This window comes from Typha latifolia, chromosome 7, assembly GCF_019914945.1.
Source record: "Typha latifolia isolate L0001 chromosome 7, TyphaL0001v2, whole genome shotgun sequence".
In the NCBI taxonomy this organism is placed as follows: domain Eukaryota; kingdom Viridiplantae; phylum Streptophyta; class Magnoliopsida; order Poales; family Typhaceae; genus Typha; species Typha latifolia.
Genome location: NC_133092.1, coordinates 2,960,081 through 2,984,042, shown reverse-complemented (window position 1 = coordinate 2,984,042; position 23,962 = coordinate 2,960,081). Strand labels below are relative to the sequence as shown.

The following is a 23,962-nucleotide window of genomic DNA, read 5'->3' as shown; positions in this document are numbered from 1 at the left end:
GGATAAATTCCAAATTGTCTAAAATCATACTATCACCATTCGTCAAGTATAAATCCACTAATCCATCATCACGTTAAAAGTTCTAAGCAGTATTCATTTCCAATATATATATCCGAATAGCACTGTCATACTTGAAACCATCCTAAATGCATATATGTTCATAGAATATAGCAGCAAAAACATAGATGCGATAAATCTTGCTGCCAATCTATCTTTATCAAGATCCACATTATAGATCCACATAAAATAAATCATGCACCTGCATCAATCTTTAGGCTTTACCGTTAAAATGAGAAATAAAGAAATTGTTACTCTTGGCTCAACAATTTTGTTTATATTTATTATGCAAAAAAAAAAAGAAGTTCCAAAAGACTTCTACACTTAACGGCTCCGAAGGATCGGCAAGAAGCTAAACGTCATCATTCAGATTTCAGATTGCCTTTGCCCCAATACTGAAATATCTTCATACCTCTTCTGCATCAAGAACAAACTAAACTGTCTCATCCCCTCATAATGAATATTACTGGAAATGAATACAGTACACGAGGAGGATTTTCTTTACAGCAGCAAGCAAAGTACAATTAATTGAAACATAACAATTAGTCATCATATTGAGGAGCTAGCACAGTTCTTGGAACACATCTTACAAGCTCACTAAATATGGTTAGTTCAACTAACCTATACATTCAAAGTCAACTCACAGCATGGAAACTCAGGAATAAGAATGCTTTCGTCATATCAGTTACATAAAGGAAAATAAAACCATGGATGACAAGAATCTTAAAATTGCATTCAAAAGCAATGTCCATCACAGTTGTTAAAAGAGGGGAAAATTTGAAGCATAAATATGAACTGTAAAAGTTTAGAAGATCCTTCATAAAAATCAATGATACATTCCTAACAGTTCAAAATGTAAGATATGACAACCTTAATTCTATAAAGTGGCAGAGTGTTCGTCTACATTAGCTTATTGATGTTTTGAAGATTCAATACAGTATGTTCAGCAACATCCTTACTGGTGATTACCTGAGTATAAGGCACCCATAATACAATAGAAACTTGAAACAAGTCATGGTAAAGTGTATCATACTAATGACAAGATCATTACTAATGATGATGAAAATATGTAGAGAAGAAGCTTTTTAAAAAGAAAGTATTTTGTTGGCCAGGGATCCTTATAAAAATAAAGAAAGTGATTCTTCAGTTTCCTTTTAAGAATTGCAAGTTTTGACAGAGTTCCCTATAAACAAAACTTTTGTAATTGTATATAGTGCAGTACAAGAAAATACATATGCAATATCAAATGAGTTGAATTGAATTTCTTATGCTGCATAGGTGAAACCTTAATAATGATAGGATAGAACGTCATCAATCCTTTCTCTCCGAGAACAAAGTCTATCTAAACTGCTCACAACTAGGCTTTCCGAGGGCTTACGATGATGCTAAGGATAGGTTGGACTGTGAACTTGAGAAGCAGCAAATATCAAAATTTGCTCTAATATATGAAGTAAAGAAGTGCAGGTAAGATCATGAATGGCAGGGAATTAAAAGGCTTCTATCCTATTGAAGATTGTGGAAAACTGAAAACACTGCAGGCGGTAACATTTTAGTGCAAGAGCTACCAACAAAATCCTTCTGATCATTGCTGAAGTTGGGCAAGATCTAAGGGATGAAAACTGGTTTGATAGTTTAGAACATGGCTTTCCTTTGCAAGCTGTTCTTCAAAAGTGCAAAATTTCAGTGCTTTTTTGAAGACCAAAATAACAAACCTGCAAACCAATCAATGTTTGTTAAATGATTTTCGCACTAAAAAATTGAAGTGTCCATGACATGCTGACGACTGAAAATTCTGATAAATGATTAAGGTACTTGATCTTTCTATACTATAGAACAAGAACAATACAAGCAAATAGATGACTTAGCTGGATAATTCCTTTCTATGACTATGAGTAGTCTGCAGGACTAACAGGTAAAAGTTACAGATCAGTTCCAGCTATTTGTGCATCAAAATCAATAGAACCATATCGTCAAATTACTCTCTCCTTTTGAGTAGCGTATCGCAGTTAACAACATCATGACAATAAATTACCATACGAATCAACCAACAAAAGCAAATTAAAAAAAATGAGGTCAGGAAAGCAATACCCCAACATTATTGTACTCCCAGATCTTGTGAACTCCATAATCCACCATCTGCAACAAATAAACTACCAATTTAGCCACACATAAGCATTCAAATGCGTGTAAACCTAATCATCATCACAACGTCTTCAGCCAGATCAAGAAAACTCGAGCACGCAATCCCGATCTCAGAAAAAAAGTTTATTGAAAGGGAAGTGAAATCAAGACCCAATCCTTGCATCAGATCCAATCGATAGAAACCCTAGCTCACGACGGAAAGAAGAAAAGGGGAGGGGGGAAAGAAGTGAACCCGTTCTCCGGCGAAGGCGCCGGCGACGACGAAGGTGACGTAGACAGAGTTGCGGCGCATGAGGACGCGGTAGAGCCCCTCCCAAAGCCCCATGGCTACTGGATCGATCGATCGACTGCTTCCTTCTTCGGCTTTTCCACGGCGTAATGGACTAATGGACTATTGGAAGAGCTCCTTTTTCCAGTTTGCATTGGGCTATGTAGGGATATATCGGTCTTTTAGTTTCCTCGCCCCAATCTGAGCGGATTTGGTTCAAGTTGGAGTATTGAAACGCACGTCAAACGCCAGCAGCAGCAGGCCACGTGTACACCTTTTTTTATCAGATCCGAGCCGTTTGCGCTCGGGCGCGCCGCACGTGCGCAATCGAGTCCGAGTCGCGGAGAGAGAACGGAAAATGAAGACAACCACTCAAACTCTTCGCTGCTGCTTGACCTTTTCGTCTTTCTCTCTCTCTCTGCGTCGCTCGTTTGATAAAAACTAATAATAATAAGACCACCAAATTAAAAACAAAAAAAATTCTTTTTTTATCCTCTTTCCTCCTTCCCACCATCTACATCAGAGGCCCTCCTCTTCTGACCATATCGATCGATCCTTTCTTCCTCGTTCTTTGATCGATCCGGCGATCGATTCGAGACGAGAAGGTACTTCCTTTCGATCTTAATTCGTTGAGTTCGTGCCTCGTTCGTCTGTGTTTTGGAAGCATTTTTTTGGGTCAAATTCTTTGGGTCCTCGGTTTCCTGCCGATTCATTTGCTGGATTTTGAATTTTATAGAACGCGTGTAGCCAGGTGGATTCGTCTGATGGTTTCAGAGTAATTAGTAATTTACTTTATCGAAAGTGGCGGTTCTTTCTTAACGATCCAATCAAATCTAAGTAGATCTCTTTGAAATATTCGGAAGGATGTTAAATTCGTTGACTCTGTTGGATTTAGGTGTTCAGAATTGTTGTCTATGTGGGAAATTGGGTGAATAGATCTGTTATATTCTAATCCGTCGCCTTGTTCATAACATTAGAGCTTTCATATTTATTGCCTTCCTCCTTTATTGCTTGGAATCTATTGGAACTTAGGATTTTTCTGTGCCATTAAGGTTACTTCGTTATTTTTGAGGCATGCCTCGCTTTCTTAATTACTTCATTAACTTTGCAGGAAAGGAAAATGATGGGCTTTACATCTCTTGATTATTCCACTGATTCAATTGGCAGCGGCTTTTATAGGTTCTGCATTGCGGTATTGAATATGATATGATAAATTCGGACTTGCACAATGGAATGAATTATACAAAGCTAGTTTTCTTCTTGTTTACAAGTTGATTGTTCTTCGTTATGTATGGAGAACTTACCAGTTGAAGTCATCGGTAATATTCTTTCCCATCTTGGAACTGCTCGGGATGTTGTAATTGCATCCGCGACTTGTCGGAAATGGAGGGAAGCTTGTAGGAAGCATCTCCACTCCCTATCCTTCCATTCTGATGATTGGCCTCGTGATCTCACCACCAGACAGTTGGAGATTCTTATAACGCAGACTATATTCCAAACTATGGGCTTACAGTGTCTCTCGATTCATATGGATAGTGCCCATGAGTTCTCAGCAGCACCTGTAATTGCCTGGCTGATGTATACTAGAGAATCTTTGCGGAGTCTATCGTATAATGTTCGTACAAATCCAAATGTAAACGTTTTAGAGAAATGTGGTAGGCAGAAGTTGGAGGTGCTGGATTTAGACCACAACTCTATCACTGGTGTGGAGCCAAGCTACCAGAGATTTACTTGTCTCAAGTCCCTTTCTTTGAGACATGTGAGCATCTCGGCCTTAGATCTGAGCCTACTGGTAGCTGCCTGCCCTAAAATAGAGTCTTTGACACTTGATGCTTTGGAGATCGTAACATCAGATTCACAGTCTACAATGGAACTGAGCAGTCAAACACTGAAGAATTTCAATGCAAAATCAGTAGGTGTGGACAAGATAATATTGGAAGCAGATAATCTTGAAGTTCTGCACTTAAATGCATTAAATCTTGATCTCTTTGAGCTGATTGGAAAGGGCACCCTAAAGCATCTCAAGATTGATGATGTTAGTGTTACTCAATTTGATATTGGGGAGAATACAGATCATCTGGAGGTTGTAGATGTGAGTAACTTCACTATTATGTGGCCAAGGTTCTACCACATGATATCAAGATCATCCAAACTAAGAAGACTACGGCTTTGGGGCATTGTGTTTGATGATGAGGATGAGTTTGTAGACTCAGAAACTATTGCTATTTCCTTTCCACAGCTTAGGCATCTTTCATTAAGTTATGAATTAAGGGATGGGCTGCTCAATTTCAGTCTGCAAGATTCATCACCATTGGAGAATGTGTTGGTTTTGGAACTGGGATGGACTGTAATAAGTGAGCAGTTTGGACCCTGGGTTTTTGGGATGATTGAAAGATGCCCAAACCTAAAGAAACTAGTCATCCATGGTGTTCTTTCAGAGGCTAAAACACGTGAAGAACGCCAAATATTGGCCAATTTTACCTCATTTATAGTTCGTCTTATGAGGAAATATGTGCATATGGATGTGCAGTTTGAATATGAGTGATCTTCAGTGAGTGACTGAGTCTGTGTTCACATTGTAATCTGTCTCAATCTTTAAAAGGCAGGTAAATTTTTCACATTTTCCGACCTCATGAGCAATTTTCCATCTTATCATATTATGAGATCCTGATGTAATCATATCCATTTTACTTTACTATCTTCTTATTTTTTATAAGCATATATTTAGCTTCTGTAATACATGCCTCACGAAGTGTCTTTCTTTTCCCTTTTCTTTTAGTCTTTATCACTTCTAATGCCTCACCCTTTTCTATTGTCGTTGTCTTTGTTAGCAGTCAGTCTTTCCAGGATGCTTATATGACTTAGTTATAACTGTTGTCTAATGATCATGAACAATTGAAGTCTTTTATTCTTACGTGCCTATTTCGTTGCTAGCATTCTATTAAGTGTCAGAGATAGTGCCCTTACTTTCCCAGAACTGAAGAGTCTGGCAGTCAGATTTTGATATTTCTGATAATTTATTATGAACCTTGCTTAACATTGCCCCGGTTGTGGAATACGTCAAATTATCCATTGTTTTCTGAATTTTGTCAATTTCTTCGAATGAAATGTGTTTGTTATCTGTCATAACTTTCGTTGGGATTTGTATTCCAGGAAACCAAACTTTTGTTGAAACAATTTACTTGATGATCTTCCAGTGGCATGTGCCATCTTGTTTGATAGCATAAAGTGCAGGTTCATTTGTCTGCTTGGAAAGTAGGAAGTTTACAAAATTTCACTGTAGTTGCACACAATTAATTACATTAATGAATGTCCTGAAGCACATTACGAAAAAGATATACTCTTTAAGAGAATGAGCAAGATTATGTTATGGAGGTGTTCATCAGTCCAATGGCTAAGAGTGTCATCCACCCCATTCCAGACAGCATCAATCACCTTGGCAACCCGCTGCAAGCACATTAGAGATCATAATATGCCGATAGTCCAAGGACTCCAATTTCCTGTCACACTCCCTTGAATGCCTAATTCCTATTTATGGGGCTGATCCATGCTTCAAGAATTCAAGGTTCACTTCTCTATTCTCTTCTTGGTGTATTCTTCACTAGTTTAAGTGATATAGGAGTTAACTTAAATCTGCTTAAAAGCTCATAATTATTGGACTTCAGAAAGTTGAAGAAAATTGGCAAGTTGACTTTAGAAAGACCATGAAAATGGTGACAGCTGCTTCTGTTCAAACCATTAGTATACATTCAACCTTTATAAGAGAATACTGACAAATCAATAGGCTTTCCTTTTCATACTTGTCATCTAATTTATTTTGAAGAACTATTATACTGCTGATTTACTCTTATGTCCATGATATACTTTAAAATCATCATTGTCAGATCAGCTATTGGAGATTGCTCTTAATTTCTTATACATATTTGTCATCTTCAGATTAGCATTTGCAATTTTTTTTTCTGATGGTTCCTTATCTACCATAGCTTAGATTAGAGAAAATATGATAAAGCTAACATAACAGAACCAATAATATTACGGGTGTAGATGGGTGGAAGATCAACATTTACTCTCCCTATGGTCACAGTTACAATATTCTTAATCAAGCAGACCTTGTGCCAGCTTGCTTAGTCTTGAACAAAGCTCATGCTAACTTTGAGTTTGTTCAAGCAACAACTTGAAAGGTGAACTCACTTGGGGTTCTCATGTATATAAGATGACCACCCTGTTCTCATGTATATAATATGACCACACTGAGGTTCTCATTTGCAATTGATACTTGCTAAGATCTTTTTTCAGCTTTTATATAAATGGAGTTACCCTATATCCTTCGACCAGATTAAGTTGGAGTTACCCTGTATCCTTCAACAAATAATCATCAAGAGGTTTCAGTGTTCCAATTGCAATGGTTGAGAGATGGGATAGGAATACGAAGTTTTTCCACCTTGCTGCCACAATCCGAAGCAGGCATAATAGAATCACAAAGATTTTCAATGATAGTGGCCCCTGGGTCGAGGATCCGACAGCTATACCTCATAACTTTCAGGACTTCTATGTCTGGCTCCGAGGGCTGTTGCAACCTCAGGAGGAGACCACTATTGACTGAAACTACCCCTCCTCTACTATCACTTCAAGAGGAGGATGCAAAGGCTTTACAAGCGCCAGCCACGATGGAGGAGATTAGAGCAACCTTGTGGAGTATGTTGCATGGTAAAGCCCCTAGACCCGACGACATGCATGTGGAAGTATATATTGGTAACTAAGATTTGTTGGGTAAGAGTCTGTGTGAGGTGATCTCCTACTTCTTCAGGCATAACTCCTTCCCACTCATTGGGGTTAGGGTGTAAATCAGCCGAGCTTGAGTGAACTGGGCCCAGCTCAACTCGGCATGATAGCCAGATTTTCCTGGCTCAAGCTTGGCTTGGCAGCTAGATTTTTTTGGCTTGAACTTGATTCAAGCTGGAAAAGTTCAGCTCGTCTCGCCTCCAACTCGATGAGGCTTGAGCTCAGGTTGACAACTCAAGCCAAAATGACTAGTAACTCATAAAGTTGATCCACTTAAGCCAATTTGATGTATTAAAGGGAAGGATGCTTGTAAGGGCATAGGAATCCTATTAATTCTCCGATATAGGGCTAGAGACTAAAGATTCCTTATAGAGAAGATAACAAAAATAAATGGAGTATGCCAAGATTCAAACCCAGGTTGGGTTGCTTAAAATAAACCACCTTAACCAGCTCTGCAAGATAGAACTTGTAATATTTATATGTGCATATATATTATAATAATTTCATATACTATGTGTCGAGCCTACTTGAGAAGGTCGAGCGAGTTGACTTTTGCTTGGCTCGGCTCATTTAGGTTAAAGCCGAGCTCGTGAGCCCTGCGAACCGACGAACTTTTTTGACAGCCCTAATTAGGGTTACACTTATGTCACCCTAATCCCTAAGAAAGAAAACCCGATATACATCAAAGACTTCAAGCCAATCGCGTTGTGCAATGGGACGTGGGATTATCAAAGTCTATTGCATTGGTTTGGGTCTCCTCTGGCCTTTCAGAGAGCTGCGATACTGTTGGGTGGGGTGGGCTTTACTAATATGTGGATTTGGGCACCAAATGCCATGCTAGAGGCCCACACCTGGTCCATATACAATTTTCTTCACGCTTGCCTATCAAGGGGTTGGACTATGCTGTGGAGGCTTCCCATAGCCCTTAGTGTGCGCTCCATTTGGAAGATGTTCTGGAATAGAGATCCTACTAGGGCCTACTTGTATGGACTTAGGATTGGGCTCGATGAGAATTATGCTCTTTTTGGGCTATAAACTGAGACCGTGGCCCATCTGTTGTATTGCTACAGGTTCTCATTAGAGACTTGGGATGTTCTGGCTGAGATTACTAGGCTTGGCGGAGGGTTTAGGCTTGATTTGGCCAATGACTGGATAATCAAATTGTGGGTGGGCAACCCCCAACATAATGATATTATCAAGGCTCACATTGTTGTGACTATTTGGAGTCTTTGGAAGGAACCCAATGCTCAGGTCTTCTGCGACTGCTTCACCATGCTGAGGGAGGTTTCTCACCAGGCCAGTCGACTGGCTTATGAATACCAAATTAAGAAGGGGAGAGTGACTAGCGGACATAGGCTTCTCACACAGTTTAGGTCCAAGCTCCTTCGGCAGGATGGGTCACGATGAATACAACAGGTCTTATGCTAAGGAAGAGTATCAACGGGGAATTGAATTTATCATTAGAGATGAAAGGGGAAAGGTGTTGATAGTAGGGGTGAGGCTACGGCTAAAGTTTTGCCATTATATTCAGAAGCTTGGATTGTTTAGTGTGGATTGAAGGGCGCTCAGGGCCTCCATGACAATGTCTTGATGGAAGCAGATTCGAAAGAGCTAGTACTGATCCTAAGGGCTCAGGAGGCTTGCCCGTGGCAGATCTGGAGGTTTGGTGTAGGGTGTCTATGCCAATGTCACCTGCACGGTTTTCCATCACTAATTTTGATTGTACAGGCAATTTTGTGTACTGGGTTGTAAGAGTCAGTTGATTACACAGCTCTTTTTAATAAAATGAAAAAAAGTTGGAAGTTTCAAACATGGGAAAAAGTCAAGATATATTAGAAGGTGCTTATATGTGAGAACCTCAGGGATTCATCTTTTACTTCATATGTGAGTCCACCTTCCAAGGTATCAATTAGATACCGTTATTTATATATACTCATTTGTCTCAGCAACATCTATTAGAAACCCTGATAAACTGCCATATTTATCCATCTGAGACCAAACTAGTGATTTGAAATTCTCTATTTATAATGGAAAGTTTAATGCGGCAATAGAAAAAACCATCCAAGGCAAATATGTTCCTAAGACAGCAATTTGCAGTAGTAATATCTTGCCTGTCTTTTATTAAGAACCTTCCATGGATCATCCATTTGGTATTTATTTCTATCTTTTCCTTTTCCACATTCTGATATCAGTCCAAAGCAACCAGCTCCCATATTAAATGAATTTTCTTGGAACACTCATATGCTGGATATGGGAATTGTTCTAAGGCGTATCATAATTGAAATAGTCACACCAGATTAACATATAATTTATAATTCTTTAACATCTATCATGTAAGGAAGATGCATACTGCTTTGTGATTCATGAATAGCTCATAAGTAGTCTGGCAATTGTATTGTGACTGACCTGCTCTCACTGGGGAGTGGGAACACCTATCAAATATTAATAAACACTTTGTCCTACTACTTGACCTGGTGAAAGGTTCACCCAGATTTTTGTGTGTTTGCAGTGTGGCATCTAGTTATTTCTATAAGAACTGGAAGGACTTATATTGTTTATTTTTTGCAGATGGCTAATTCCAGTTTGTCAAAACATTGTAGTGCCAATACACTCCCTTGACATACCAAATTTTTTGAGACAATGTGGCGGCCTTATGATTTGCTGGAGCATTGTGTTCTTCACATAAGCTCATTAAGAGATGAGGAGGAGAAACTTGCGGGCTTCACCTCTTGTATTGAGGTTCAGAATTTGAAGATTACTCTCTTTCTATGAAATTCTGTCTTACATCTACTAAAGAAAGATGCCGGACCAAAGCTTGCTAATCATTTGTGGAATTGATTTCATTGTAGTACAGTGGAGATACTAGAGACACCCCTGCTGTTTTGTTTCACTGAGCAACTAAATCTGTTTCTATTAAATGTCCTTCTGTGGCCACAAACTACAATATCCTTCTATGGAACTTCTTTCTGAAGGTGCAAAGATGAGATATGTAATTTTTGTTCATTTTCTGGGTTATGAACTCCCAACTGATATAAATTTTATACAGTACATGTACGTAGTGTGGATACCAAGTGAACAGTTGTGACTGTCAAAGGAACCAGGTATGATGATTACTTTGTAGTTTGCTTCAGTTTGTTTGATTGGGCTGAAGAAGATCAATTGTTTTTTTTCTTCCATTGTAATTGTACTGAAAGTGAAGAAGTTAAAAAATAAATTGCCTTTTGGTGACTCGGAAAGTGAATCTTCACATGTTATAAAGTTTGTAGATTGCATCATTTTCACCAAGCAGAAATGGTTCTGCAAGTGGATGCTTTATTGCAATTTACCATTTCTGATGACAGTTTCAATGCCGAAAGCTAATCTGCACCTGTTCATAAACCAAGGGAAGTTGACCTTCTTGCTGGTCTTCCAATGAAAGGAAAATCCAAAAGAATCATCTGCGATTTAGAAAAAAGAAATTAATATTTCAAGTGAATCTGGTTATCCTCCTGGGTTAATAAGGTATAAGATCCTGATGCTAGATTCATATTTTTGATCCAATAACTTAATGGGCCAGGTTATATTTTTCAGGATTGTTCAGCTTCAAAAAGTGATAGTCTACTTACCTGAACAAAAAAAAAAAAAAAAATGCTCTCAATTTGTAACCAAAGTTCCCCTACCATAAGGTCATCATAATTCTGTGGGACTTATTCTCATATCTAGATGTCTGATAGGGGAGAAACCAAGTTTGTTATTATAAATACTCATCTTCAACACCACTGCGTGTCCTTATTCAGCCAAAGGATTATTCTTATATATGTAGTGACTGGTCAATGCACAAAAACTTACCTTATGTAGCAAAGAGATGCTCCATTGGAACACCACAAGAGTGCACAATAATACCCAAACCAAACTTCCCAGGGGAAGAAGGAATCTTTAAGCGGCGTGAGTTTTGGGTGCTTGACAAGGCCAAGATGTTGACCCCTTAATAAACACAGGTATAATATCAAACAAATCCACTTCAGGTGCACAATTTTGTAATCCAAGTGGGCTTTCCTTGTGGGCTCATCATAGAGGTTCTTCAGTTGTTAAGTGTTATACTATAATATATCAAAATGTCTTCAGGTTGACGAAGTAAACAAACTCACCTCCCTATGCATTATAGAAAGAGAACAAGAAGGATAGAAGTTAGAGCTCTCTCTTCTAATAAGTGCTGGTTTTGTTGAGTACTTTTTTTTATCTCTGAAGAGCCCAGAAGGGGAGCCAATGAGAGGTAACAGTTGGTTACAAGGAGTGGAGTAGGAGTCAGTAGTCCTGCCAAAACACTATTACTCCCTCTTCCCTCCTCCCCAAAAAAGGACAGATACTAGTGAGGCATGTTCTCAAGGACAAGATCTTTTCTGCAGTACAATGGATGAACTCCAAGGGTGATTCAGTTGCCAGAGACAACTTCACACACTACTTCACAGGAGTTAAGGTCCATCAGATGATTTATTAATGACAATAAAAAAAGTAGTACTCCATCCAAGGCCATACCTGTAGCAAGCTTGAATCCTTCCTGCCTTCCTGCATCTCTGTTCTTTGTTTCTTGCAACTTGGGTTTCTTTCTCTCACCTCTCGTTGCTATTAGTTTTGTAAAGCAGGGAGAGATCATAGTGGAAGGCGTTCAGGAAAACCAGAGGCTGAAGAGAGCTATTTGGATGGCAAATCACAGAGTTGGTGAAACTGGGGTTTCAGATTCTGGGCCTTTACAGCAATCACTTATCTATGGGATCCATGGCTCCACATCAACTGCTACTGACTATTTGTACAGTTCTTCAATTCTTCAATTTACTTGTTGACCTCTTCTTCTTCTTCTTCTTCTTCTTCTTCTTCAGAGCTTATAGATTCCCCTTACTTTAGTGAACTGCCTTTTTTTTAATCCCTACTCCATGTATTAGTTTTCAAATCTCTACAGGGATTCTTTATTGTTCCGTGCTGAGATGCTTTATAAATTTTAACGAGCTGTATGCTTTGTCTCACTCTTTCATTGGATTACACCTCCACCCACCAATTTCAAAAAGTTTTGAGCCTAATTCTTTGATGGGTTCCTCTTTACTTCTCTTCTTATCCATCCACCTCTTCACCCTTGTCTTTACTTTCTTTCCAATAGTAATAGTTTATCTGCAACACTCATATGGGTTTTGTTTACTTGATCAGTAATCAACAAGGAGCTGCATATTTTGGTGAGCTGGAGGAGGCTCTCATGCATGGAGTTGATGGCATGAGGAGTGATGGAGACAGAAAGGGTATGTCTCTCTCTCTCTCTCTCTCTCTCTCTCTCTCTCTCTCTCTCTCTCTCTCTTTCTTTCTTCCCTTCTCTGGGCTACCTTTTTCTCAAACCTTAACCACCTACCAGAAATGCTCTCTCTCACACTTCCACACAGTGATTACAAAGCCTTGCCTTTTTCCCCACCACAGTGATGGCATGCAGCTCACAAACTTAAATGGTGTGATCACCCAAAGTTAGAAACCTATTCATGATCCCCTCACTCTATTGTATTTAATTCCTTCTGCAACTTAGATTCTATTTATTTATCTGAGATCATCCGCATCACTTCATGACTTCTCTGGTGCAGCTTATCCCACAGCCAGGCCCCTCACACTTGAGATCTTCCCCTCATGGCCAATGAGATACCAGCAAATCATCAGAGTAAGGTCTTGCACTTTGACTTTGGTATTATTTTGGCATAGGGAGAGAGTAGGGTAAATGAGGAGGATGTTAGATAGGTCCTTGCCACATCTGTGGGCTTATGGTGGGTTCTTTAATGGCAACAGGGGAAGTCACAGTCAGCAGGGAGCCCTGATTCAGGTTCAGCTCAGAACACAATATCTCAATTGGAGTCAGACTCCCCAGTGAGCATAAAAGCTTGTTCAGATCACTCTGGACACCAGAAGCAGCAAGAGATGATGGCAAGTGATGCTTCCAGGACTGGAGCAGCAGCAGAGCAGCAGGATGGAGCCCAAGAGAAGGTGAGTGCCTTTTACTGATTCATATCCTAGTGGATGAAACGATTACCTCAGTTCCCAAATCCAAGACTCTTATCTAGATGATTGATTAGACGCTGCACTGATCCCAAGAAGAACCAACAGACTTTTCAATAGCTTTTATCTTTCTTTTTTTTTTTGGATCTTTTTTAATGAAGAACAACTCCCATGAGGACATTGGGAAAAGGAGTTCATGGTATTGGACATCAATTCTGTTGTACTGTTGTTGATTTAAACATCCGTTGGAACAGTATATTTACAACTCTTGAGGAGGCAACCTATTAAATAGTAATTGGATTTGTAATCAAATTATCATCAACAGTTTATAGCATCTGACTTTTTCTCTTCATCGTTTCTGGGTGATAAATGTAAAACTTGCAGTTATTGGACAAGCTTCCTGTGTTAAAAATCAACTTAGGCCTTTTCTTTTTCTTGCTCAGAATAAGTTATAAAGAGTTTTAACTTAATATTGTAAATATGATCAGTGCATGTTAAATACAAAACCTTGATGATATGGCCTAGATTTGCTACATTCTCTATTTTACAAAATGGAGATACATCCTTTCGACTAATAGCTTTTATATCTTCTGCCACAGAGAAAGGCTGCTGGTTCAGCTAGGAAAGAAGGAAAGCTATTAGATGCCAAGGTCCTCTCTCTCTCTCTCTCTCTCTAAATTGTAAAAATTGTGATAAGCATGTTGGAAATCATATTAACTATTAGAAACTTTTTGTGAAGGACCTAATACTCTGCAATCCAATCTTGACTTTGAGAGTTGTTACATTGAAACATGTCATATATGGCTAATTCAACATAAATTTTGTCTGATTTTTCTGAAGTACATGATGTTTGTCTTTAATCATTAGACTGTTAGGCGATTAGCTCAAAACAGAGAGGCTGCAAAGAAGAGCAGGCTGAGAAAGAAGGTAGGAGGGATATTTTCTTACCACAAGATTGGTCTAATTTGTTAAAGCTTTATACAAACCAAATCTAATGCATCTATTTCTTTTTTTTCTTACCCTTAGGCTTATGTGCAGCAGCTGGAATCCAGTAGAATTAGGCTTCAACAACTGGAACAAGAGCTCCAAAGAGCGCGGTCACAGGTTCGAAAATTCTAACTAAGATAATCTATCTACTATCTTTTCAGATGATGCCTCTTTCAGATGGTAATTCATATGACTGCATGGCGTTCAGGGTGTATTTCTTGGTGGATATAGTGCATCTGGAGATATCAATTCTGGTATACACTCCACTTGTTCTTCTGATATCAGTTACATAGCTGCAGTTATCCTCAAACCTTTAGCTGCATTATACATGGGCATGCTTCTGAAAGGAATAAGCTGCAGGTGCAGCAATATTCGACATGGAGTACGCTCAATGGCTAGACGATTATGGCAAGCACTTATCAGAGCTGCGAGGTGGACTGCATGCTCACCTTCTCGACGTCAATCTTAGCCTCATCGTCGATCAATGCATTGCTCACCATGATGATTTGTTCAATCTGAAAGCTGCTGTGGCTAAATCAGATGTGTTCCACCTCCTGTCCGGAATGTGGACATCACCGGCGGAGCGATGTTTCTTATGGATGGGTGGATTTAGGCCTTCAGAGTTGATCAAGGTCTTATAAGATAACATCTTAAGCTATGAAAATATAACAGAAATGTACTTGAATTTGGTAAAATATAACATGAATTGCCTCACCAACTTCACTGTCAACAAATTTTGATTCAGATACTAATGCCTCAGTTGGATCCATTAACGGAGCAGCAGCTAATGGGTATCTGCAGCCTTCAACAGTCATCTCAGCAAGCGGAGGAGGCTCTCTCGCAGGGCCTTGAACAGCTCCACCAGTCGCTGGCTGAGACCGTCGCCAGCGGGCCTTTTAACGACGGCGCTAATGCTGCAAACTACATGAGTCAGATGGTCGTTGCACTCGAGAAGGTTGCACACCTCGAAGGTTTTGTCCGACAGGTACTCACTCAGTGTCTCATGACAAGAAGATATGCAAAATATAACAATAGAATCTACATTACTTATACATGTCCCTGATCACAAATTCAAATAATTCTCTTTTGGAAAGAAGCAATAGCATTAGAGGAAGTAAGTACTTTAGCAGATGGGTCGCATGAGGATCCTGGACTCTTTTTAGGAAGGGATGCATCAATCATTATTAGTTCTGTTACAATAGAATACAAAGCTGATGCTGGTGGCATCAACTGCTATATATTTTGAAGATTTGGTCCCAGGAGGAGTAGCAAGAATCATATCACTAAGACCCATCACATCCTGCATAAAGTCAAGGAAGAATATTTGAGTTCTCTCTGCATTATATTGTTCTCCTTGCCCTACTCCCTCATTTATTATGCCCCATGCCTTGTAACAGTTGGAATGTCTCAGTCCAAGAATAGTAGCAAGAAAAGGACACACTTACCTAGTCTCTTTAGCTTTGTCCTTTGATAGAGTCCACATTGAAAAGTTGATAGCAGAGTACTTGCTGGCTCCACCACTGGCTAGAGAAATAACGCCTTGTCCTTCTTATTCTCACAAAGATTTATAAATAACAGGGTGGACCAAGGGCAGGCTTTTGGTTTCTAAAAAATGGTGATTGGACAATGAACAAGATTTGTGCATCATAGAGAACTACATTTGGTCAGTTAATCAATATAAAACACAAAGTAAACTTAGAAGAAAGATACATTATGTCTAGAAAAATAAGACTACATGTCACTTCCAATTGTATGATTGAAAAGTTCAGAAATCTCATCTGCAGTCCCATATATTATAACACCTATCAAATTCATTACGCAAAGTGGATAATGCAAAACTAAACAAATATTTATGTAACTTTAGATTTTTAGTTACATGGAAACATAATTTTGTGATCATGTAGGCTGACCATTTGAGGCAACAAACCTTGCATCAACTGCGCCGGATTTTGACTGTCAGGCAAGCAGCAAGATGCTTCCTTGCGATCGGAGAGTACTACAGTCGCCTTCGTGCTCTCAGCTCCCTGTGGGCTTCCCGTCCTAGAGAGTAAGCTTTCTAAATGTTCAATCTAAATCACTTCTATTTATAATTAACACAGTTCATGATATGTACATCACTCTGACAAGCATCTTTCAGATCATATTGTTCCTCTGTTTTTTTTACTAGTTATCTTTTATGAATCCTTCTTGTTGTCTAATTGTGTTATCATATGTTTGCTATGCTCTTAATAGGAATTTTATTGCAAATGAGAGTGCATTCCCTACAGCAACAGACCTACAAGTGATTCATCAATCACAACAGAATCAATTTCCAGCCTTCTGAGAAGATTCACTAAGTTATAGATGTCGGCCATTCCAATCTTTTAATCATCTTTGAGAGAGAGAGAGAGAGAGAGTTATAATATGATGAAGCAATGTAAAAAAGAGATGAAGATGGGAAGTTGGAGAAGTGGAATAGGAGCAACTCTTTCTCTTCTGGCTCTTGAGCATGATGAAAGGTTTATGAAATAAATTAAGTAGAGGAAGGCAAAGGAGGCAAGATTGTGGATGTTCTCTAGTCATAACTAATTGCAAGGAGATATAGTTTATAGCAAGCATAATTCTATGAGTATATCTAGATTAAAAAAATGATAAAAGTTGATATATTATTCACAAGTTGGCTTTAAGAACCAAACGAATTGAAGATGATACGCCCTTATTAAATGGACTCAGCTTTTTGTGTGATTGATAACAACTAATCGACTTTCCACTTCTTATGTATGTAAATGTGTATGTATGTGCACTTGAAATATGTAGTGGTGTTGCACGATGGAAAGAGAACTAATTAAAGGGTTAATTATACTTTGATCCCCATCAACTATAGGTTATGTTTTACTCTCACCCTGTCTTTTTTTCCCTCATTACAAATAAGTCTTTCTTCGTCTACCATTATGGTTTTCCTAAATATGAACCTAAAGCTCTCTCCCCTTTCATTTCATAGAGCCAAAACCTTAACCTCTTCTCTCTTCTTCCACCCAATGTCTTCTTCATTTACTTTCCAACCCAAATTCTATATAAATATCCTTACCACCACAACTATCATCATCACCATGATTTTTAATGGTGAGTGAATGTTTGGAGGCATTTGATTGTAAAGAGTTTGATTATTTTGAATAGTTTAGGGGGCCAAGTTATGGAGGAAAAAATAATGTATAGTTAATGAGGTCAAAATGTAATTAACCCAAAATTTAATATATATAACAAAATCTAATTATTTTATAGCATATTCAACAAGAAAAAAGAAGTATAAATTTAGGCAATAGGATTAGATATTCTGGCTTATTATAATGCTACATATTTTAAGAAAAATAATAAAACATAATATATTTCAAAAGTGTTTTTGTATCCACAAAATTGCTCTATACTAGCAATATAGTATCTCCTAACTCTTCGTGCTCAACTCAAAATAAATAAATAAGAATTATTCTCTCATTCAACAATAGACACAATTGTATCTTCTAAAAATCTTCAATAAGATCCTAATGTGAATGTGACTGCTTCTTAATGAGGCAAAGTAAGATATAGAAGGCATCCATATAATCCACAAGGCTAGTTGCATGCCAAGAAATTTCTATTTCTGCTTCATTGAAATTTAAGCTCATAGATACTCCAAAATCAGGTGGTACTATGAGAAACCATGGAAAAATACTGCTACCCTAAGGAGCCACACTCACTTGAAGGTAGAATATTTTCAATAGAAACACAGTAAACTTTTGAAAGACAATTACCAGACAAGTTCACTAAATTAAATAGACAGGTCAATTTATCTGGAGCTCCTTTATCAATTGGCAGCAATTGGATTACAGTAGCAGAACCAAGCTGAAGACCACCAGGATTATAGCCATCCTCTAAATCAGACTAAGTGAAGAATATGAGATATAACTTTCAAAATCAAGAGCATATCGAAAAGATTAACTAATAAACTACACATCCTTTCTGTTTTAGCAATCATGGAAGGGCAACCAGCTGAATAATCAAATTGATCACTGAAAAGAACACCACTGTTTCATTTAACTAGCCTTTTTCTCCACATATAACAACAGTAAGCTAGTTCACCATCATGAATACTTAACACAGTAACTTGACATCATTAATTAAAGAACCCCAGTTCAAGACTTAATGTCAGATCAGCCATGATAGAAGTTTCAGAACCTTCAAGTGAAGTAACATAGAGCATGAAGTACCAAAAGGAAGTAATTGGACGGTTCGAGAAATAAGAGTTCTAAACATATAGCACATACAACAAGCATTCTATCAATAAAGAGGATAGCCAAGTGATTCTTTTTTCCAAATGCATCTCAATATATAGTTTGGAACATGTTATAAGTCTAGAACCTTCAAGACCTAACCATATAGTCCAAAGAAAAGGACATTAGAGAAGTATTACAGGCAGATTAGCTGAACAAGTCTCCTACTAGTGAACTAAAATATGTTCATACTTGCTTAAACAATGATATTGTGGGGACTCTAATCCAACTTCATCGTCTGCTAACATAGTCTGAAAGAATAGCAGAACTCACTTCTGATTTTACAGTTCTTTTTGAGGAAAGCAGATGCTTTGACCATTCCTCTAAACTTTTTCGGTGAAGATCATTCATACTAATAGACGGCCTCTTCTCTCGAATCATCTTTTCAGCAACTTTCCAATCTTCAGCCAAGCCTAATGCCACCAGAAGGGCGCACATCACGCATACACTTCTCCCATGGCCTGTTACAATTTTCATGATCCAAGATCCAACTCATGATGAAACCAGAGAGACTCAACAAAAATGCAGCAACATTGGGTCACAATTAATCCAAAACAAAAAATTGCACGTGCTTCGATAACGTACAAAAGAACTTTCTTTCTCATGTTTCAACACAAATACAGACCAATTTAAACAGGAGAAATACTTCTTCTGTAAATAAGCAAAATTGTCCACTAAGAATTCTCTGTCTAACTTCATAACCAGCAGGTTTTGGAGGAAACTAATAGACAGATATTTGAAATAATGCAAATGCTAACCACTAACAGAACATCTACAAGTTCGTGTACATTGATTTACTCTCTATCCAAAATCTGCAACAAAAGAAGAGCACAAATGTGATGAAACATAGTTATACAGTAAAGAATCTATTATGCTGACCCTTACTGCCTTTGAGCAAGCAAACAATTATTAGATAGAGGACTTTATAATAAAAGCAGATGAAGTGAGCAAGAATATGGCAGGCATATACACAATCACCAAACCTCTCTTTTCCTTACTCCTACCTTAAAAGCTAATCAAATTAATGAAAGAAGAACAAGCGCTCACCAAAGGCACAGTGGATATACACAGGTTTCTTCTGAGCCCTCTTTCTGCATGCCCAACGAACTGCCAATTCAATCTGTGATGGTAGAGGGGCCCTTGTATCCCAAGTAGGAATGCACAAATATGCAATCCCTAAGAGCGCAGGGCTTCTCGGCAATTCGCACGTGCAATCGATCACTGCCGGGTTACCTGGAGGCAAATGATCCAAAGAAGAAGGCCAGCCCCCAACATATAGACCTTCAGAAACCTCACTGTACAATGGTTCTCTCCTTTTCAATCTCCTCAAAGGTGCAAATATCCGAACAAAAGCTAGGTAAGGGGAAAATAGCACCATTGACCAAAGAGGAAAACCTCCATCAGAGCTCTTGCCCAGGAGCAAAGGAAGATTAATTGCCGGGTGAGATGCAATAGCAACTAAAGAGGAAATCAGCGAGGCATATAGAAGGGGCAGGGAAATAAATTTTATGCCCAACCCTTTGGAGAAATAGAATGCTAACAACATAACAGTTGCCTTCAATCCAATCAACCTTGATATACCCAGACCCATCTTTGTTCTTCTCCTAATATTGAACTGAATCAAGCAAAATAGTAAAGGTATAAATGCACAAAGAACAAATATAGCAGACCATCAAAGAGAAATCAATCAATTGTCTTCAAGAAGAAAAACAACAACAACAACAACAACAAAACAATGAAAATTTTCTACATAATAAGCATCTTGCTACTACCTCCACAAAGTTAAAAAGTAATTACCAAACAAAATCTAGAGATAATTGAAGAAATGCTGAAGTCCCATCCTTCAAGATGAACCAGAAAAGTCCTACCGCCAAAGAGAAAAGGAGCGATTCCTAGTCTCAAATTTGCAGAGAAATAAATCGACCAGGACGAGGATTAAGATCCAGCTCCTCCGATTAGATCAAAAACGGGAGGGAGGCATCCATCCATCGACGAATTAGATTAATAACAATGCTAGATTTGGATAAAGCAGAGGGAGAAAGGAAGGATTCGTACGTTGTGATGGGAAATTGAGAATCTCGAGACGGAGATGTTTAAGAAGAAATATCTTAGTAGTTTTGGGTATTTCATTTTCCCCCTTTAATTGAAGAGAGTTTCCATTGTCATTAATGTATATAAAAAAAAAATTGTATTAATTACAAGCTACAATGGAAAGCCAATAGAACTACTCTTAACTTTCGTTTGTATCGTTTTATCTCTTTAATAGTTTAGACTAATATTTAGATCATTAATTTTAATAAAAAAATATTATGTGAATATTAAAATATTATAATTGCCATTCTCTTTTCATTAAATTTTACTCTCATTATATTCTACTCTTCAAATTTAAAACAAAATAGACCTTTCAACATCTTTTGTCTTTCACCGATTTAAGATTACAAGCCTCTAATCTCAATTAAGATTCAACTATCATAATATATATTCTTTTAAATATATGATCATAGAAGGAAAAAATTAATCATTTTTAAAATATGAGTAAAATATTCATATTTACATTAAAAAGTGATCATTAATATTATATGAATACTACAGTAAATTATATATTTTTTTCTTGGCAAAATAGTTAACAGTTTTATATTAATCTAAATAATAAGAGAAAATTGATTTTTTTTTTAAAAACGTTCCCAATAATAGTTTGATTTTGGACGTATCTATAAATTGGTAGTTTGAAATTTACCATATTTTTAGGTGAAAACAGTAAGAAATATTGTATATTTACCGTTTAGAACAAATAATCGCATATTGAGATTGCATTTATTAGACCATGTTTGGTTGGAAAATATATGAATTTTACTCTAATTTAATTTCTTACTCAAATAGAGTAATTTAATATTTTATTATAAACTAGAATAGTAGTATAACAATTAACTTGGATGTAATATAAAGTTCACGTAAAAATATAAATAAAAATTAAAAGCTAAGTTAAATACTCTTGTTTTGATGTAGAAATTTTACTATACTTTTGACTTGCGAGTATGCTATACAAGCTTGAAAAAGAAATAAGATAAACTAAATGTATGGAATAATTTAATAGTGTTTCTAATAATTTGATGTTTACTTATTAATCTAAAACAGTGTTTCTTAATAAAAAAAAAGATAACCTAATATCAAACAGGCACTTATTATTAGGATGATTGTTTTTAATAGGAGGAACGTGGTTGGTTGATAAAAACCTCATGGAAAGAAAATAATAAATAATATAAATAAATTCAGTTTTAGTAATTAATTATAATTTTTTCGTGTTTAATAACAATTATAATTATTTGATAAAAATGAGTAATTATTGTAATTAATTATGCTGCGCAATACAACAAAATTTCAAAAATATCACTCTCTACTTTAAAAATAAAATAAATTAAAATTAAATAAGTTTGGTGGCTTTCGAGAAGCGGAACAATACTCACCAAACCTCTCCACTTTGTGAAATACTATTTGATGGACTTCTAATATCACATCCAATGCTGCTTACTTCATAGTAATCATGACTAATCTACACAACTGGTATACAGGCTTTCATTGTTTAGAGCATGCTAATCCAACTAATATGATCACAAATGATCGAAATATAACCAAGACCCTAGCCCAATTTAATTAGTTATATACCAATCGTTGTCCAACTGAGACCAATAGCCCCTTAAGTACTTCTCTCCTCTCTCTCTCTCTCTCGCTGTATATATATATATATATATAGATATTGCAAGGAAACAAATAGGGACAAATGAGAAAATTACATATGTATATATTTTATATACCGCAATAGTCCGTCTTATTCACTCTCTTCTTCCAGCCTTGGAGCAACTATTTGTAAGCTCACATGCAAAGAGAGACTACAACTATTTTTGACTAGAAGCAATTAAGCAGTAAAATTAAGCATCTCAAGCTTGCGTTAAGTTGCAATGGAAACAGCGAGCAAAACGGAAGACTTAACAACTACGTCGCGCAAATGCTCAATTCGCTGCTTAGAACGCGACTCCGTTTCAAAACCATCACCACCTCTCAAATTAATCCGCAATGGATCGACGTCAAAGCTAACGACTTTGGATCGCTTCTATTAGCGATCGCTCACCAGGAGGAACTAATGCAGCGCCGCAGCGCACGGGCAGTCCTCCTCGCGTTCACACTCGCCCGTTCGCCCATCTTTTCCATCAACTGCAAGGAGGAAGACAACGAAAGAGCTATGAATAATTGTTGGTCGATTGGTATTGTGAAATTTGCGGTAGAAGGATTAGTACCATTTGCTTCCTCACTGCAACTATCCTCCTCTGCTATTCAAAAAGAAAGCAAGAAAGGCTCCTGTTAGCAAAGAAGGCTAGAACAAAGCTTGTGTTATGTGTATGAAAAAGTTTGAGCGTAGAGCTTTTACTTCTTCTTCCTTTAGCCGGGCATTCTCTTCTTTCAATTGGTTCAGCTCCGCTTCAAGCTCCACTGTGTAAGCCTGGATCAGAATTCACAACAATATCAGCGAGTATAATAAAATTTAAAATCTAGGATGTCGGCGTATCAACATGAATTATTTGACCTGCTTTCGTGCACGGGACCTGGCGGCCGACTCGCGGTTCTTGATCATCCTCCTCTGCCTCCTCTCCACCACCTTCTCCACTCCTGCTCCTTCCCCCGCGCCCCGCTTCCTACCGTTCAACCTATCGTATCCCACTCCGTTGTCCAATTGCCCTCCCCCAAATCCCTCCGAGCTCACCGGCGACCCCACCACCATCCCGTACCCATTCGGCCCCGCCGCCGCCATCGGAAAACCCACAATTCCATACTGCTGCTGGGCAGCGCTAGGCGGCGCCGAGGCCCCCATCGCCGAGCTCGGCGGCGGGTGCCCTTCCCTCACCACCCCCGCCTTGATCAGGAAGTCCTCCAGCGTCATCTCCCCGAAGGTGTGGGCCCGGTCCATGGGCTGGTACTGTGCCTGCCCGCGGTGAATCTCCGCCCACACCTCGTCCACCGTCTTCCGACACATCTGCGCCGGGATGGTCAACGATCCCTGCGTGTTCAACGGCTGCGCCGCCGCCGCCGCCGCCGCCGCAGGCAAGGCGTTGCCCTCGCCGCCGTCGCTACCCCCCACGACGTGACCGGCTTGGCCCTCCTCGGCGTTCCAAATGTTGGTGAGGAACTCGTCCATGTTCATGGACCCAAACGTCCTCCCGGGCTCGCACACCGTGTGCTGGATCTCGTCGAGGGTCAAGTTGTAAATCGACGACTGCCTCACGAGGGCCGGGAACTCCAGGTCACCACCCCTCTCCTGCGACGTCACCTCCCCGTCCTCCGACGCCCCGACGTTCTTGCTCATCCCCGAAGCCGACTCCATGACGCGCTAGGGATCCTACCCGCCACCCTAAATAGAGAAGTGGGTGTAGCCGTGCAGGTTTAG

General features: G+C 38.5%; 5 protein-coding genes across 13 annotated transcripts; 2 read left to right on the top strand and 3 right to left on the bottom strand.

Annotated features, from left to right (window-relative positions):
• Positions 1–197: 197 nt before the first annotated feature.
• LOC140792799 (cytochrome b-c1 complex subunit 9, mitochondrial-like) lies at positions 198–2,618 on the bottom strand. Its single transcript, XM_073144003.1, has 3 exons — positions 2,432–2,618; positions 2,146–2,193; positions 198–474 (listed from the first exon to the last, which is right to left on the bottom strand). The coding sequence occupies exons 1-3, from the start codon at positions 2,522–2,524 to the stop codon at positions 424–426; spliced, it is 192 nt and encodes a 63-aa protein (XP_073000104.1). The 5' UTR covers positions 2,525–2,618; the 3' UTR covers positions 198–423.
• Positions 2,619–2,860: 242 nt separating this feature from the next.
• LOC140792674 (F-box/LRR-repeat protein At1g67190) lies at positions 2,861–10,485 on the top strand. Of its 4 annotated transcripts, XM_073143800.1 has the most exons (4): positions 2,933–3,072; positions 3,579–5,069; positions 5,621–6,032; positions 9,818–10,485. In XM_073143800.1, exon 2 carries the CDS (start codon positions 3,759–3,761, stop codon positions 5,010–5,012), a length of 1,254 nt encoding a protein of 417 aa, XP_072999901.1. In that variant the 5' UTR covers positions 2,933–3,072; positions 3,579–3,758; the 3' UTR covers positions 5,013–5,069; positions 5,621–6,032; positions 9,818–10,485. The 4 variants fall into 4 exon arrangements, with proteins under 4 accessions (XP_072999902.1, XP_072999901.1, XP_072999903.1 ...); XM_073143801.1 differs by lacking the exon at positions 5,621–6,032 and having other exon boundaries at positions 2,861–3,072; positions 3,579–5,073; XM_073143802.1 differs by lacking the exon at positions 5,621–6,032.
• Positions 10,486–11,402: 917 nt separating this feature from the next.
• LOC140792923 (transcription factor TGAL5-like) lies at positions 11,403–16,787 on the top strand. Of its 5 annotated transcripts, none has more exons than XM_073144160.1 (13): positions 11,403–11,705; positions 11,872–12,035; positions 12,428–12,516; positions 12,847–12,920; positions 13,046–13,240; positions 13,852–13,902; positions 14,120–14,179; positions 14,279–14,356; positions 14,448–14,493; positions 14,600–14,871; positions 14,985–15,224; positions 16,144–16,286; positions 16,472–16,787. In XM_073144160.1, exons 1-13 carry the CDS (start codon positions 11,643–11,645, stop codon positions 16,560–16,562), a joined length of 1,566 nt encoding a protein of 521 aa, XP_073000261.1. In that variant the 5' UTR covers positions 11,403–11,642; the 3' UTR covers positions 16,563–16,787. The 5 variants fall into 5 exon arrangements, with proteins under 5 accessions (XP_073000261.1, XP_073000264.1, XP_073000266.1 ...); XM_073144163.1 differs by having other exon boundaries at positions 11,419–11,705; positions 15,000–15,224; XM_073144165.1 differs by having other exon boundaries at positions 11,419–11,705; positions 11,859–12,035; positions 15,000–15,224.
• A 1,740-nt stretch (positions 16,788–18,527) lies between these two features.
• LOC140791657 (uncharacterized) lies at positions 18,528–20,670 on the bottom strand. 2 transcript variants are annotated; one of them, XM_073142265.1, is made up of 3 exons: positions 20,323–20,670; positions 19,573–20,140; positions 18,528–18,986 (listed from the first exon to the last, which is right to left on the bottom strand). In XM_073142265.1, the coding sequence occupies exons 2-3, from the start codon at positions 20,114–20,116 to the stop codon at positions 18,757–18,759; spliced, it is 774 nt and encodes a 257-aa protein (XP_072998366.1). In that variant the 5' UTR covers positions 20,117–20,140; positions 20,323–20,670; the 3' UTR covers positions 18,528–18,756. The 2 variants fall into 2 exon arrangements, with proteins under 2 accessions (XP_072998366.1, XP_072998367.1); XM_073142266.1 differs by having other exon boundaries at positions 20,394–20,605.
• Positions 20,671–22,298: 1,628 nt separating this feature from the next.
• LOC140792459 (bZIP transcription factor ABI5 homolog) lies at positions 22,299–23,962 on the bottom strand. Its single transcript, XM_073143476.1, has 4 exons — positions 23,105–23,962; positions 22,949–23,020; positions 22,818–22,847; positions 22,299–22,734 (listed from the first exon to the last, which is right to left on the bottom strand). Exons 1-4 carry the CDS (start codon positions 23,897–23,899, stop codon positions 22,648–22,650), a joined length of 984 nt encoding a protein of 327 aa, XP_072999577.1. The 5' UTR covers positions 23,900–23,962; the 3' UTR covers positions 22,299–22,647.